At 58.9% G+C, this 16,647-nt stretch overlaps 1 protein-coding gene across 1 annotated transcript in view; it reads right to left on the bottom strand.

Moving 5' to 3' along the window:
- ACP2 (acid phosphatase 2, lysosomal) overlaps positions 1–9,827 on the bottom strand; it is a 214,533-nt gene extending 204,706 nt beyond the window's left edge. The window contains exon 1 of the mRNA XM_086959716.1: positions 9,640–9,827. Within this exon, the coding sequence (XP_086815842.1) occupies positions 9,640–9,753 (114 nt within the window). The 5' untranslated portion in view covers positions 9,754–9,827. The remainder of the gene's footprint in view (positions 1–9,639) is intronic.
- Between the last annotated feature and the right edge of the window lie 6,820 nt (positions 9,828–16,647).

Genomic DNA, 16,647 nt, shown 5'->3' with positions numbered 1-16,647 from the left:
CCCAGTCTATGGGACCTGCTGTCCCCTCTGTGGGGTCTGCTTCCCTCTCCCTCTGTCTGTGGGGTCTGATGTGCCCTCCCTCTGTCTGAGGGGTCTGCTTTCCCCTCCCTCTGTCTGTGGGGTCTGCTGCCCCCTCCCTCTGTCTGTGGGGTTTGGTGTGCCCTCCCTCTGTCTGTGGGGTCTGCGTCTCCCTCCCTCTGTCTGTGGGCTCTGATGTGCCCTCCCTCTGTCTGAGGGGTCTGCTTACCCCTCCCTCTGTCTGTGGGGTCTTTTGTCCCCTCCCTCTGTCTGTCAGATCTGATGTGCCCTTCCTCTGTCTATGGCATCTGCCGCCCTCCTCCCTCTGTCTGTGGGGTATGCCGCCCCCTCCCTCTGTGGGGTATGCCGCCCCTCCCATTGTCTGTGGGATCAGCTGCCTCCCCCTCTGTCTGTGGGGTCTGCTGCCCCCTCCTTCTGTCTGTGGGGTCTGCTGCCCCCTCCCTCTGTCTGTGGGGTCTGCTGCCCCCTCCCTCTCTGTCTGGGATCTGCTGCCCCCTCCTTCTGCCTGTGGGATCTGCCGCTCCCCCTCCCTTTGTGGAATCTGCCGCCCTCTTCCCTCTGTCTGTGGGGTATGCCGCCCCCTCCCTCTGTGGGGTATGCCGCCCCTCCCTTTGTCTGTGGGATCAGCTGCCTCCCCCCTCTGTCTGTGGGGTTTGTTGTCCACTCCCTCTGTCTATGGAATCTGTTGTCCCCTCCCTCTGTCTGTGGGGTCTGCTTCCCCCTCCCTCTGTCTGTGGGGTCTGCTGCCCCCTCCCTCTGTCTGTTCGGTCTGATGTGCCCTCCCTCTGTCTGTGGGGTCTGCTTACCCCTCCCTCTGTCTGTGGGGTCGGATGTGCCCTCCCTCTGTCTGTGGGGTGTGATGCCCCCCGTCTATGGGACCTGCTGCCCCCTCTGTCTGTGGTATCTGCTGCCCCCTCCCTTTGTCTGTGGGATCTGCTTCCCCCTCCCTCTGTCTGTGGGGTCTGATGTGCCCTCCCTCTTTCTGTGGGGTCTGCTTCCCCCTCCCTCTGTCTGTGGGGTCTGGTGTGCCCTCCCTCTGTCTGTGCGGTCTGCTCCCCCTCCCTCTGTCTGTGGGGTCTGCTGCCCCCTCCCTCTGTCTGTGGGGTCTGCTGCCCCCTCCCTCTGTCTGTGGGACCTGCTGCCTCCCCTCTCTGTCTGTGGGGTCTGCTGCCCCCTCCCTCTGCCTGTGGTGTCTGATGCCCCCTCCCTCTGTCTGTGGGATCTGCTGCCCCCTCCCTCTGTCTGTGGGGTCTGATGCCCCCGTCTATGGGACCTGCTGCCCGCTCTGTCTGTAGAGTCTGCTGCCGCTCCCTCTGTCTGTGGGATCTGCTGCCCCCTTCCTCTGTCTGTGGGGTCTGATGCCCCTCCCTCTGTCTGTGGGATCTGCTGTCCCCTCCCTCTGTCTGTGGGATCTGCTGCCCCCTCCCTCTGTCTGTGGGGTCTTTTGTCCCCTCCCTCTGTCTGTCAGATCTGATGTGCCCTTCCTCTGTCCATGGGGTCTGCTCACCCTCCCTCTGTCTGAGGGATCTGTTGCCCCTTCCCTTTGTCTGTGGGATCTCCTGCCCCCTCCCTCTCCGTCTGGGATCTGCTGCCCCCTCCCTCTCTGTCTGGGATCTGCTGCCCCCTCCTTCTGCCTGTGGGATCTGCCGCTCCCCCTCCTTTTGTGAGATCTGCCGCCCTCCTCCCTCTGTCTGTGGGGTATGCTGCCCCCTCCCTCTGTGGGGTATGCCGCCCCTCCCTTTGTCTGTGGGATCAGCTGCCTCCCCCTCTGTCTGTGGGGTCTGCTGCCCCCTCCCTCTGTCTGTGGGATCTGCTGCCCCCTCCCTCTGTCTGTGGGGTTTGTTGTCCACTCCCTCTGTCTGTGGGATCTGTTGTCCCCTCCCTCTGTCTGTAGGGCCTGCTTCCCCCTCCCTCTGTCTGTGGGGTCTGCTGCCCCCTCCCTCTGTCTGTGGGGTCTGATGTGCCCTCCCTCTGTCTGTGGGGTCTGCTTCCCCCTCCCTCTGTCTGTGGGGGTCTGATGTGCCCTCCCTCTGTCTGTGGGGTGTGATGCCCCCCGTCTATGGGACCTGCTGCCCCCTCTGTCCATGGTATCTGCTGCCCCCTCCCTTGTCTGTGGGATCTGCTGCCCCCTCCCTTTGTCTGTGGGATCTTCTGCCCCCTCCCTCTGTCTGTGGGGTCTGATGTGCTCTCCCTCTTTCTGTGGGGTCTGCTTCCCCCTTCATCTGTCTGTGGGGTCTGATGTGCCCTCCCTCTGTCTATGGGGTCTGCTCCCCCTCCCTCTGTCTGTGGGGTCTGCTGCCCCCTCCCTCTGTCTGTGGGACCTGCTGCCCCCTCCCTCACCTGTGGGACCTGCTGCCCCCTTCCTCTGTCTGTGTGATCTGCTGCCCCTCCCTCTGTCTGTGGGATCTGCTGTCCCCTCCCTCTGTCTGTGGGATCTGCTGCCCCCTCCCTCTGTCTGTGGGGTCTGATGTACCCTCCCGCTGTCTGTGGGATCTGTTGTCCCCTCCCTCTGTCTGTGGGGTCTTCTGCCCACTCCCTCTGTCTGTCGGGTCTGGTGTGCCCTCCCTCTGTCTGTGGGGTCTGCTTCCCCCTCCCTCTGTCTGTGGGGTCTGCTGCCCCCTCCCTCTGTCTGTGGGGTCTGCTTCCCCCTCCCTTTGTCTTTGGGGTCTGCGTCCCCCTCCCTCTGTCTGTGGGGTCTTATGCCTTTTCCCTCTGTCTGTGGGGTCTGCTGCCCCCTCTGTCTGTGGGATCTGCTTCCCCCTCCCTCTGTCTGTGGGGTCTGTTGTCCCCTCCCTCTGTCTGTGGGATCTGATGCCTTTTCCCTCTGTCTGTGGGGTCTGCTGCCCTCTCCCTCTGTCTGTGGGGTCTGATGTGCCCTCCCTCTCTCTGTGGGGTCTGCTTTCCCCTCCCTCTGTCTGTGGGGTCTGTTGTCCCCTCCCTCTGTCTGTGGGGTCTGCTTCCCCCTCCCTCTGTCTGTGGGGTCTGATGCCTTTTCCCTCTGTCTGTGGGATCTGCTGCCCCCTCCCTTTGTCTGTGGGATCTGCTGCCCCCTCACTCTGTCTGTGGGGTCTGATGCCCCCCCTCTGTCTGTGGGAACTGCTGCCCGCTCTGTCTGTGGAGTCTGCTGCCCCTCCCTCTGTCTGTGGGATCTGCTTCCCCCTCCCTCTGTGGGTCTGATGCCCCCTCCCTCTGTCTGTGGGTCTGATGCCCCCTCCCTTTGTCTGTGGAGTCTGCTGCCCCTCCCTCTGTCTGTGGGGTCTGCTGCCCCCTCCCTCTGTCTGTGGGGTCTGCTGCCCCCCCCTCTGTCTGTGGGATCTGCTGCCCCCTCCCTCTGTCTGTGGGTTCTGCTCCCCCTCCCTTTGTCTGTGGGGTCTGCTCCCCCTCCCTCTGTCTGTGTGATCTGCTCCCCCTCCCTCTGTCTGTGTGATCTGCTGCCCCCTCCCTCTGTCTGTGGGTTCTGCTCCCCCTCCCTTTGTCTGTGGGGTCTGCTCCCCCTCCCTCTGTCTGTGTGATCTGCTCCCCCTCCCTCTGTCTGTGTGATCTGCTCCCCCTCCCTCTGTCTGTGTGATCTGCTCCCCCTCCCTCTGTCTGTGGGGTCTGATGCCCCCTCCCTCTGTCTGTGGGGTCTGCTGCCCCCTCCCTCTGTCTGTGGGATCTGCCGCCCTCTCCCTTTGTCTGTGGGGTCTGCTCCCCCTCCCTCTGTCTGTGTGATCTGCTCCCCCTCCCTCTGTCTGTGGGGTCTGATGCCCCCTCCCTCTGTCTGTGGGGTCTGCTGCCCCCTCCCTCTGTGGGATCTGCTGCCCCCTTCCTTTGTCTGTGGGGTCTGATGCCCCCTCCCTCTGTCTGTGGGGTCTGCTGCCCCCCCCTCTGTCTGTAGGGTCTGATGCCTTTTCCCTCTGTCTGTGGGGTCTGCTGCCCCCCTTTGTCTGTGGGGTCTGATGTGCCCTCCCTCTGTCTGTGGGGTCTGCTGCCCCCTCCCTCTGTCTGTGGGATCTGCTGCCCCTCCCTTTGTCTGTGGGGTCTGCTCCCCCTCCCTCTGTCTGTGTGATCTGCTCCCCCTCCCTCTGTCTGTGGGGTCTGCTCCCCCTCCCTCTGTCTGTGTGATCTGATGCCCCTCCCTCTGTCTGTGGGGTCTGATGCCCCTCCCTCTGTCTGTGGGGTCTGATGCCCCTCCCTCTGTCTGTGGGGTCTGCTCCTCCTCCCTCTGTCTGTGGGGTCTGCTCCCCCTCCCTCTGTCTGTGTGATCTGCTCCCCCTCCCTCTGTCTGTGGGGTTTGTTGTCCACTCCCTCTGTCTCTGGGACCTGTTGTCACCTCCCTCTGTCTGTGGAGTCTGCTGCCCCCTCCCTTTGTCTGTGGGATCAGCTGCCTCCCCCTCTGTCTGTGGGGTCTGCTGCCCCCTCCCTCTGTCTGTGGGATCTGCTGCCCCCTCCCTCTGTCTGTGGGCTCTGCTGCCCCCTCCCTCTGTCTGTGGGGTTTGTTGTCCACTCCCTCTGTCTGTGGGATCTGTTGTCCCCTCCCTCTGTCTGTAGGGCCTGCTTCCCCCTCCCTCTGTCTGTGGGGTCTGCTGCCCCCTCCCTCTGTCTGTGGGGTCTGATGTGCCCTCCCTCTGTCTGTGGGGTCTGCTTCCCCCTCCCTCTGTCTGTGGGGGTCTGATGTGCCCTCCCTCTGTCTGTGGGGTGTGATGCCCCCCGTCTATGGGACCTGCTGCCCCCTCTGTCCATGGTATCTGCTGCCCCCTCCCTTGTCTGTGGGATCTGCTGCCCCCTCCCTTTGTCTGTGGGATCTTCTGCCCCCTCCCTCTGTCTGTGGGGTCTGATGTGCTCTCCCTCTTTCTGTGGGGTCTGCTTCCCCCTTCATCTGTCTGTGGGGTCTGATGTGCCCTCCCTCTGTCTATGGGGTCTGCTCCCCCTCCCTCTGTCTGTGGGGTCTGCTGCCCCCTCCCTCTGTCTGTGGGACCTGCTGCCCCCTCCCTCACCTGTGGGACCTGCTGCCCCCTTCCTCTGTCTGTGTGATCTGCTGCCCCTCCCTCTGTCTGTGGGATCTGCTGTCCCCTCCCTCTGTCTGTGGGATCTGCTGCCCCCTCCCTCTGTCTGTGGGGTCTGATGTACCCTCCCGCTGTCTGTGGGATCTGTTGTCCCCTCCCTCTGTCTGTGGGGTCTTCTGCCCACTCCCTCTGTCTGTCGGGTCTGGTGTGCCCTCCCTCTGTCTGTGGGGTCTGCTTCCCCCTCCCTCTGTCTGTGGGGTCTGCTGCCCCCTCCCTCTGTCTGTGGGGTCTGCTTCCCCCTCCCTTTGTCTTTGGGGTCTGCGTCCCCCTCCCTCTGTCTGTGGGGTCTTATGCCTTTTCCCTCTGTCTGTGGGGTCTGCTGCCCCCTCTGTCTGTGGGATCTGCTTCCCCCTCCCTCTGTCTGTGGGGTCTGTTGTCCCCTCCCTCTGTCTGTGGGATCTGATGCCTTTTCCCTCTGTCTGTGGGGTCTGCTGCCCACTCCCTCTGTCTGTGGGGTCTGATGTGCCCTCCCTCTCTCTGTGGGGTCTGCTTTCCCCTCCCTCTGTCTGTGGGGTCTGTTGTCCCCTCCCTCTGTCTGTGGGGTCTGCTTCCCCCTCCCTTTGTCTGTGGGATCTGCTGCCCCCTCACTCTGTCTGTGGGGTCTGATGCCCCCCCTCTGTCTGTGGGAACTGCTGCCCGCTCTGTCTGTGGAGTCTGCTGCCCCTCCCTCTGTCTGTGGGATCTGCTTCCCCCTCCCTCTGTGGGTCTGATGCCCCCTCCCTCTGTCTGTGGGTCTGATGCCCCCTCCCTTTGTCTGTGGAGTCTGCTGCCCCTCCCTCTGTCTGTCTGTGGGATCTGCTTCCCCCTCCCTCTGTCTGTGGGGTCTGATGCCCTCTCCCTTTGTCTGTGGGGTCTGCTCCCCCTCCCTCTGTCTGATCTGCTCCCCCTCCTTCAGTCTGTGGGGTCTGATGCCCCCTCCCTCTGTCTGTGGGGTCTGCTACCCCCTCCCTCTGTCTGTGGGGTCTGCTGCCCCCTCCCTCTGTCTGTGGGGTCTGCTGCCCCCTCCCTCTGTCTGTGGGGTCTGCTGCCCCCCCCCTCTGTCTGTGGGATCTGCTGCCCCCTCCCTCTGTCTGTGGGTTCTGCTCCCCCTCCCTTTGTCTGTGGGGTCTGCTCCCCCTCCCTCTGTCTGTGTGATCTGCTCCCCCTCCCTCTGTCTGTGTGATCTGCTCCCCCTCCCTCTGTCTGTGTGATCTGCTCCCCCTCCCTCTGTCTGTGGGGTCTGATGCCCCCTCCCTCTGTCTGTGGGGTCTGATGCCCCCTCCCTCTGTCTGTGGGATCTGCCGCCCTCTCCCTTTGTCTGTGGGGTCTGCTCCCCCTCCCTCTGTCTGTGTGATCTGCTCCCCCTCCCTCTGTCTGTGGGGTCTGATGCCCCCTCCCTCTGTCTGTGGGGTCTGCTGCCCCCTCCCTCTGTGGGATCTGCTGCCCCCTTCCTTTGTCTGTGGGGTCTGATGCCCCCTCCCTCTGTCTGTGGGGTCTGCTGCCCCCCCCCTCTGTCTGTAGGGTCTGATGCCTTTTCCCTCTGTCTGTGGGGTCTGCTGCCCCCCTTTGTCTGTGGGGTCTGATGTGCCCTCCCTCTGTCTGTGGGGTCTGCTGCCCCCTCCCTCTGTCTGTGGGATCTGCTGCCCCTCCCTTTGTCTGTGGGGTCTGCTCCCCTCCCTCTGTCTGTGTGATCTGCTCCCCCTCCCTCTGTCTGTGGGGTCTGCTCCCCCTCCCTCTGTCTGTGTGATCTGATGCCCCTCTGTCTGTGGGGTCTGATGCCCCTCCCTCTGTCTGTGGGGTCTGATGCCCCTCCCTCTGTCTGTGGGGTCTGCTCCTCCTCCCTCTGTCTGTGGGGTCTGCTCCCCCTCCCTCTGTCTGTGTGATCTGCTCCCCCTCCCTCTGTCTGTGGGGTTTGTTGTCCACTCCCTCTGTCTCTGGGACCTGTTGTCACCTCCCTCTGTCTGTGGAGTCTGCTGCCCCCTCCCTCTGTCTGTGGGGTCTGCTGCCCCCTCCCTCTGTCTGTGGGGTCTGCTGCCCCCTCCCTCTGTCTGTGGGGTCTGATGTGCCCTCCCTCTGTCTGTGGGGTCTGCTTCCCCCTCCCTCTGTCTGTGGGGTCTGATGTGCCCTCCCTCTGTCTGTGGGGTGTGATGCCCTAAGTCTATGGGACCTGCTGCCCCTTCTAACTGTGGGATCTGCTGCCCCCTCCCGCTGTCTGTGGGATCTGCTTCCCCCTCCCTCTGTCTGTGGGGTCTGATGTGCCCTCCCTCTGTCTGTGGGGTCTGCTCCCCCTCCCTCTGTCTGTGGGGTCCGCTGCCCCCTTCCTCTGTCTGTGGGGCCCGCTGCCTCCTCCCTCTGTCTGTGGGGTCCGCTGCCCCCTCCCTCTGTGGGACCTGCTGCCCCCTCCCTCTGTCTGTGGGATCTGCTGTCCCCTCCCTCTGTCTGTGGGATCTGCTGCCCCTCCCTCTGTCTGTGGGATCTGCTGCCCCCTCCCTCTGTCTGTGGGGTCTGATGTGCCCTCCCTCTGTCTGTGGGGTCTGTTGTCCCCTCCCCCTGACTGTGGGGTCTGCTGCCCCCTCCCTCTGTCTGTCGGGTCTGGTGTGCCCTCCCTCTGTCTGTCGGGTCTAGTGTGCCCTCCCTCAGTCTGTCGGGTCTGGTGTGCCCTCCCTCAGTCTGTCGGGTCTGGTGTGCCCTCCCTCTGTCTGTCGGGTCTGCTTCCCCCTACCTCTGTCTGTGGGGTCTGAAGTGCCCTCCTTCTGTCTGTGGGGTCTGATGTGCCCTCCCTCTGTCTGTGCGGTCTGCTGCCCCCTCCCTCTGTCTGTGGGGTCTGATGCCCCCAGTCTATGGGACCTGATGTCCCCTCTGTGGGGTCTGCTGCCCCCTCCCTCTGTCTGTAGGGTCTGGTGTGCCCTCCCTCTGTCTGTGGGGTCTGCTTCCCTCTCCCTCTGTCTGTGGGGTCTGATGTGCCCTCCCTCTGTCTGAGGGGTCTGCTTTCCCCTCCCTCTGTCTGTGGGGTCTGCTGCCCCCTCCCTCTGTCTGTGGGGTTTGGTGTGCCCTCCCTCTGTCTGTGGGGTCTGCGTCCCCCTCCCTCTGTCTGTGGGGTCTGATGTGCCCTCCCTCTGTCTGAGGGGTATGCCGCCCCTCCCTTTGTCTGTGGGATCAGCTGCCTCCCCCCTCTGTCTGTGGGGTTTGTTGTCCACTCCCTCTGTCTATGGAATCTGTTGTCCCCTCCCTCTGTCTGTGGGGTCTGCTGCCCCCTCCCTCCGTCTGTGGGGTTTGGTGTGCCCTCTCTCTGTCTGTGGGGTCTGCGTCTCTCTCCCTCTGTCTGTGGGGTCTGATGTGCCCTCCCTCTGTCTGAGGGGTCTGCTTACCCCTCCCTCTGTCCGTGGGGTCTTTTGTCCCCTCCCTCTGTCTGTCTGATCTGATGTGCCCTTCCTCTGTCTATGGGATCTGCCGCCCTCCTCCCTCTGTCTGTGGGGTATGCCGCCCCCTCCCTCTGTGGGGTATGCCGCCCCTCCCATTGTCTGTGGGATCAGCTGCCTCCCCCCTCTGTCTGTGGGGTCTGCTGCCCCCTCGTTTTGTCTGTGGGGTCTGCTGCCCCCTCCCTCTGCCTGTGGGGTCTGCTTCCCCCTCCCTCTCTTTCTGGGATCTGCTGCCCCCTCCTTCTGCCTGTGGGATCTGCCGCTTCCCCTCCCTTTGTCGAATCTGCCGCCCTCTTCCCTCTGTCTGTGGGGTATGCCGCCCCCTCCCTCTGTGGGGTATGCCGCCCCTCCCTTTGTCTGTGGGATCAGCTGCCTCCCCCCTCTGTCTGTGGGGTTTGTTGTCCACTCCCTCTGTCTATGGAATCTGTTGTCCCCTCCCTCTGTCTGTGGGGTCTGATGTGCCCTCCCTCTTTCTGTGGGGTCTGCTTCCCCCTCCCTCTGTCTGTGGGGTCTGCTGCCCCCTCCCTCTGTATGTGGGGTCTGCTGCCCCCTCCCTCTGTCTGTGGGGTCTGATGTGCCCTCCCTCTGTCTGTGTGATCTGCTCCCCCTCCCTCTGTCTGTGGGGTCTGATGCCCCCTCCCTCTGTCCATGGTATCTGCTGCCCCCTCCCTTTGTCTGTGGGATCTGCTGCCCCCACCCTTTGTCTGTGGGATCTGCTGCCCCCTCCCTTTGTGGGATCTGCTGCCCCCTCACTCTGTCTGTGGGGTCTGATGTGCCCTCCCTGTCTGTGGGGTCTGATGTGCCCTCCCTGTCTGTGGGGTGTGATGCCCCCCGTCTATGGGACCTGCTGCCCCCTCTGTCTGTGGGATCTGCTGCCCCCTCACTCTGTCTGTGGGGTCTGATGCCCCCTCCCTCTGTCTGTGGGGTCTGATGCCCCCTCCCTCTGTCTGTGGGGTCTGATGCCCCCTCCCTCTGTCTGTGGGGTCTGATGCCCCCTCCCTCTGTCTGTGGGGTCTGTTGTCCCTCCCTCTGTCTGGATCTGGTACCCTCCCTTTTGTGGGATCAGTCCCCCTCTCCCCATTGGGGGTCACTCCTTCAGTCTCCCCCTGCGCCCCTCCAGCCCCCGGCTCCCTCTTTCCCCCACCCATCCCCCTTACCAGCGTGACCCGCCGCAGCTCCCGGGCCCGGCCGGCCCCTCCGAGGCTCAGCACCAGCAGCAGGAGGAGGAGGCCGCGGGGCCCGGGGGCTCCTTCCGCGTCCGCCGCTGTCATCCTGTGCCGGGCCGGAACTCAGAGGGCCCGGTCCCAGCGCGCAGAGCAGCGGTCCCCGGAGGACCGAGAAACTGTAGGACACCGGAAGTGGGGCGGAAGTCATGGGGACGACTAGCGGCGTCACACAAACCGGAAGTGACGGAAACCCAGGGGAGACCAGCGCGCGTCACAGGCGGAAGTAAAGTCTGATTAACCTCGCTCTGGACCGGAAGTGGGCGGTGTCGCATGCGGGACTCAGTCGGAGGAACGGGAACCAGCGCGTGACAGCGGCGTCGGTGGGACGGGCGGGACCACAGACCCGGGCCCCAGACCACAGGGGCCTCAGCGGGGGACAGAGGGCCCAGAGCACAGGGGCCCCAGCGGGGTTACAGAGGGCCCCAAAGCACACGGGCTCCAGCAGCTGGACAGAGGGCCACAGGGGCCCCAGCGGGGGGACAGAGGGCCCCAGAGCACAGGGGCCCCAGACCACAGGGGGACGGAGGGCCCCAGACCACAGGGGGACGGAGGGCCCCAGACCACAGGGGCCCCAGCGGGGTTACAGAGGGCCCCAGAGCACACGGGCCCCAGCAGCGGGACAGAGGGCCCCATGCCACAGGGGCCCCAGCAGGGTGACAGAGGCCTCACACAGGTTACAAATGAACAGTAACGGCACAGGGGCACAGGACCACAAACCAGCCTTCCAAAAGGATGAATGTGTCCGTAACTGGGCCTCATGTGAAGCGCTCCAATACCTTCGGGTCGAGTTTGCGCTATGTAAATCTGGAGAAAAAAAACATTGGCAAAGCCAATAGCTTTCACTTATGCAGAAACCATAGTGTTCAGTATTTTTAAGAGATGTTGCACAGCAATAACATTTTTCTAGCCAATGTGTCGAGATTTTTCAGTTCTATTACGGACACGATGGCAAGGATTATGCTTCTCTTTCTTTACTTAGAAATTACAGTAGCCAACATTTATACTTCTCCCCACCAATCACAGGGGTCATGTCTACCTAAAAATGTCCATAAGACTGTAGCCCGTCCTCTTTTGTTTGTTCAAAAAACAATATAAATCCATAAAACCTTAAACCATCTGGACTGGAACCGAACGTCCATCAGACCACTTCATGGCCAGCTCCAATAGGTGAAGATGAACATCCTTCGCTATGAACAGACCGCTTTGGCTGAACATCTGGCTGCTACACGTCGCCTTCGCATCCTTGCCTGAAAAGATAAATCAAAGCCATAATACTCCACTTCCAGAATGTCTTTCATTAAAATACAGGGGGGGAATCACAGTCACAATAAAACATACTGTTATAACATCACAAATGCATATGAAAGCAAAACACTGCAATATATCAATATACAATCTCCTAGGGTGGGATAATTCTCGCCTGCGTGTCCATAATAGAAGTGAAAATTCTAGACATGTTCGCTACAAATATTTTTGCTCAATGTCCGGAACGGAGGCTTCAGATTATGCTTTGTTAAAGGTTGAGCCACTACATTAGATACAACATCTACAATTGGCTCCTGGTAAAATACTTTAAAAGTCGAATCAGAAGACAATCCGCTGCAGCCATAATGTTCCCCAGACGAGAACCAGTGATAAAAGCTTTAGAGGCCATTACACCTCTCACTAAATGAGCCCTGAAAGGGAGACATCAATCCCAGCTTTGGATAACAACCATTTAACCCTATGGGCCAAGGTAGCCAAAGAAACTGGGCGGAAAGGTTTCTGCAAAGAAATCAACAGCTTTGTTTTAAAATCACTGCACATTTCACACGTACAGTCTTCATAACACTTTAGACTCTTGACAACATACATTTTCTGATGATGTCCAAAAAGCAGGGTAGCTAATACATCTGGAATCAGTTTTGATACTCCAGAGATAGTAAATGACACCCACGAAGGAGTAAATACTCTACCTGCTAAATCCAAGACCTTTACATCCTAGACCTGTTGACAAGAAATCAGACATTACAGGAGAATGAGTTTCACCGACAATTGTTTGTGTGAAAGAACCTTGTTAGCGGGCCAATCTCTGGGGAAGCGTAACACCACGTTCACATCCGACCCCATGGAATACTTAGGCTTAGGTGGCCGAACCTTCCTAATCCTTCTTAACAGTTTGCAAAGTAATGTATACTCCTCTATTGGTTTACCATCCAGATGAGGATGGCCTGCGGAAATAGCCAAATAGAAATTGTTCACCCTCCTATTAGCCACACCCTGACTAGCAATATCCAACAGGAAATTTACAAACATATGGATTCTGGATCCTATGGGACCCACCCCCGCTCACTACATCAACCGACCCATCTAAATCAGGCCGTTTCAGAAAGTTTGTGTGTAAAGGAAGCCTAAGATTGACAAGAAGAACAACGGGTCCTGCGAAACTCCTGGCACTTGCCAACGGTGCCTGAAAGTCTCCAGGCCATGGAGACAATAGCCCCTTAGTCACTAATGGATGTGGTAGGCCGATCTGGGAAGGAGGGAAGATACACTGGAGGTGCACAAGACAGAGAAATGGCCACTGAAAACCAAGACTGAGCTTTCCAACAAGGAGTTATCAGAACCAACTCTGCCATTTGTTGACTCACCTGTGAAAGGATCCTCTTTATCATGACGACCTGGGGAAATGCATAAAGCAGACCCGTCGACCATGACTGGAGAAAGTCACCCGAAATGACCGCTTGCAGATCTGATCTCCAACTGTAAAAGAGGTGAAGTTGCACATTCAAGGCAATCATGCAAGTATCCAAGCGCAAATTCAGAAGTAGAAATACCTCGGGTGAAGCCTCCACTCACTGGAGTCTTGCAGGATTCAAGCTTTCTAGTCCTCTACCACATTGGACGTGCCCGGAATATTTCCGCCGTCACTGATTAGTGATGTTGTAGAAAATAATGATAAAAGTCTTTGCTACTCTCCACTAAAAGGCAAGATGTTGTCCCACCCAACTGATTGATATATCAAACTGCAGATACATTGCCCTTCCTCAACAGCATACAACAACACTGCCTGCGCAAACAGCAAATTAATGGAGCGCGCTACTCACCCGCTAGGGTCTCAAGGCGCTGAGGGGAGGTGGAGTCGTTACTGCTCGAGCAGCCAGGTCTTCAGTTGTTTCCTGAAGGCGAGATGATCCTGGGTCAGCCGTAGGTGGGTGGGGAGGGAGTTCCATGTCTTGGCCGCCAGGTAGGAGAAGGATCTTCCTCCAGCGGTGGATCTGCGAATTCATGGGACGAGGGCGAGGCTGGCGGATCGTAGCTGGCGGGTGGGTGTGTAGAATGCGAGGCGACTGTTGAGGTATTTGGGGCCCATGTCGTGGAGAGCCTTGTGTGCGTGGGTGAGGAGTCTGAACGTGATCCTCTTGTTGACAGGGAGCCAGTGCAGGTCTTTCAGATGTGCAGAGATGTGGCTGTGACGGGGATGTCCAGGATGAGTCGTGCAGAGGCGTTCTGTATGCGCTGGAGTCTTTTCTGGAGTTTGGCTGTGGTTCCAGCGTAGAGGGTGTTCACGTAGTCTAGTCGGCTGGTGACGACGGCCTGGGTGACCGTCTTCCTGGTTTCGGTGGGGATCCACCGGAAGATCTTTCAGAGCATGCACAGTGTTTTAAAGCAGGATTACGAGACGGCGTTGACTTGCTTGGACATCGTGAGGGAGGAGTCCAGGGTGAAGCCCAGGTTGCGAGCATGGTCCGTTGGCTTGGGGGTAGTGCCCAGTGCAGGGGGCCACCAGGAGTCGTCCCAGAGGGAGATGGTCCCAGGACGAGGACTTCCGTCTTGTCTGAGTTCAGCTTCAGACGACTAAGCTTCATCCATTCCGTGATGTCTCTCATTCCTTCCTGGAGGCTGGCTCTGGCGGTGGTGGGGTCGTTGGTGAGGGAGAGGATCAGCTGGGTGTCGTCAGCGTAGGAGATGATGTTCAGATTGTGTTGGCGTGCGATGGCTGCAAGGGGGCTCATGTAGACGTTGAAGAGGGTGGGGCTGAGCGAGGATCCTTGCGGCACACTGCAGATGACTTCGGTGGCCACGGGTTGTAACGGGGGGGGCGGACTCTCTGGGTTCTTCCGGCGAGGAACGAGGCGATCCACTCCAAGGCTGTCCCTTGGATTCCGGTGTTGCTGAGGCGTTATATAAGGGTGTGGTGACACACGGTGTCGAAAGCTGCTGAGAGGTCCAGGAGGATGAGTGCATCTGTTTCCCCGTTGTCGAGCAGGGACCTGATGTCATCGGTAGCTGCGATGAGGGCGGTCTCGGTGCTGTGGTTTGCTTGGAAACCGGACTGCAAGGGGTCGAGGGATCCGTTAGTCTTGAGGAAGGCGGAGAGTTGTTTGTTGACAGTCTTCTCGATGACTTTGGCAGGAAAAGTGAGGAGCGAGATGGGCCGGAAGTCTGGGGTCCAAGGTATTTTTCTTTAAGAGGGCGCTGGGCTCGGCATGTTTCCAGCTCTCCGGAAAGGTGGCTGATGCGAAGGAGCTGTTAATGATGTCCCGGAGTTGGGGTGCGATGATGGAGTCGGCTTTGTTGAAGATATGGTGTGGACAGCGGTCGGTGGGGGAGCCGCAGTGGATGGTGTTCATCGTGCGGGTGGTGTCTTCGGTGCTGATCGGGGTCCAGTTGCAGAGGGTGGTGGTGGGGGGCGCTGGTTCGGTGGTTGGGTGTGTGGTCTGTACGCCGAAGCTGTTGTGTATGTCGGTGATCTTGCGGTGAAAGAACGAGGCGAGTGAGTCACAGAGGTCTTGCGAGGGTGTGATGTTGTTGCAGGCGCTGGGGTTGGAGAGCTCTTTCACGATGTTGAAGAGTTCCTTGCTGTTGTGGGTGTTGTTGTCCAGACGTTCTTTGAATGTTGTCCTTTTGGTGGTGCGGATCAGCTGGTGGTGTTTGCGGGTGGCGTTCTTGAGGGCTGTCATGTTCTCCGTTGTCTGGTCTGGAGTTTTTGAGGTCGTTGGTCAACCACAAGGCTTTCTTGCTGCTGGGTCTGTTGGGAGGGTTCTTCAGTGGCGCGAGGTCGCCGGCGCAGTTGGTGAGCCACTGTGTGAGGTTGCGGGCTGCTTCGTTGGGGTCCCTCATGTTGGTGGGAGGGTTTTGGCTGAGGGAGGTGGTGAGTTGGTCGGTGGTGATCTGGCTCCAGCTTCTGCGGGGAACATGTTGCGGGTGGTGTTGGGTCGTGGTTCTCCTGAAGTCGAAGTGGACGCAGCTGTGATCTGTCCAGTGTAGTCCGGTGGAGTGGCTGAAGGAGATGTGCTTGCTGGAGGAGAAGATGGGGTCTAGCGTGTAAAGATAGAGTACAAACCACAAATGAACCCGCCAGGAGTTCCAGATAATTAATATGAAGGGGCAGTTCTGGGAACCACCTGCCCCCCTTCTCCACAGAGCTCCCCATCCCCACAGACTGGCATCAGATTCTAGTATCACGTCTAGAATTGAGTCAAATCTGGCCTTACCATTCCAGGCACCCATATGCTTCAACCACCAGGGAATTTCCGTCCTGGTTTCTCTGACAGAACAATCTGCTCCAAGTAAGCCAGACCCATGCGAAGATGCATTATCTTCAAGCGTTCAAGGACCTGATAGTGAAGGGGACCCTGAAAAATCACCTGAATGGAGCTAGCCACCAGTCAAGTCAAAATCCTCAATGATATTGTTGGAGAGGCAATCGCTTTCCTCCCCTCCTTCTTGATGAAAGTCTGCTTTTTCAAGAGTTGGGCCAGGTTGGAATCTACCGGTACCCCCAAAAACTCTATAGCCTGCGACGGAATCATAACTGACTGCTCCGCATTGATGATGAACCCCATATCCGGAAGGAGTTGGATTGTCCAAGAGAGATGAGGTATGACAAAGTCCTTGCTCTGTACCATGATCAGAATGTAGTCTAAATATTTGATTAGTTGAACCCCCTGTTCTTGGATGTATTGAACCACTGGCCGAAGAAGCTTGGGGAAGCTCCAAGTAGCCGAAGACAGGCCAAATGGCATGGCAATAAATTTGAACAACTGATAGCACTACTGTGAGAAGTTGGCCCGATATGCAACGTTCGCTATTCTAGCGACCGCTATGTATCGTTCCAACGACCCTTATGGTGTTTGGTTGTAAGTCAACCTATAGACCAGCTATCCTAGTAGCGTGGATACGAGCAGTCTAAGGCTAAAGACTCGAGAGGGCGCGTTAAGCCAGCTGTTTACCACACATGTACCCCTTGAACACCCAGTGAAAGGACACCACACAAGTGTTATGAAAATAAACAATATATTTATTAAGAATCACAACAGCCCTGTACTCTTTATGAGGACAGGGTACTAAGCACAAACCAAATCTCTTTAGTAAATACTTCAAGTGCACAGTTTAAAACAAGTGTCCGGGGACACGAAAGGTTAAGGCAAGTCGGGAGCGAGGGACTCGGGACCCTAGAGTAAGGAGGCTATGCAGGCACTGAAATGCCGAGTTACCTAGCCACGAGGGCTGCGGCTGCAAGTCTTACAGGCGTCGGGGTCTTCGCTGACGAGCCAGGAGCCGGAAGAAAAGGAGTTGCTGGCCGGCGACCAGTGATGAATAGTTCGTAGAGATCCAAGCCTGGATCGGAGATTAATGAAACCTGAAAGCAGAGGGGACCAAGTTCGTACTACTAGCCAGTAGTCAGAGGGTACCAGGAAGGCACCAGTTGGCCGTCACCTCGACCAGGTGAGTGGGCGACGCTAGGCGCTGCAGTCTCACGGACCAGGAGGCGTTGTCGGCGACCACGGTGGAGGTGCGAGCTGTCCCACGACGGATGTCGCTGTCGGCGTCTTGAGTGGACCAGGAGGGTCCGGGGTGCTTCTCGAAAAGATGGAAGCAAGGGCCAGGCTGGAGCAACCAGACCGGCAGTGTTGATTTTCGGATGTCGTCACAGAAGGACACGAGCCAACGGCT

This window comes from Lissotriton vulgaris, chromosome 2_2 (assembly GCF_964263255.1).
Source record: "Lissotriton vulgaris chromosome 2_2, aLisVul1.2, whole genome shotgun sequence".
Lineage (NCBI taxonomy): Eukaryota > Metazoa > Chordata > Amphibia > Caudata > Salamandridae > Lissotriton > Lissotriton vulgaris.
The sequence above is the reverse complement of the archived record's forward strand: the minus strand, read 5'-3'. Positions and strand labels throughout refer to the sequence as shown.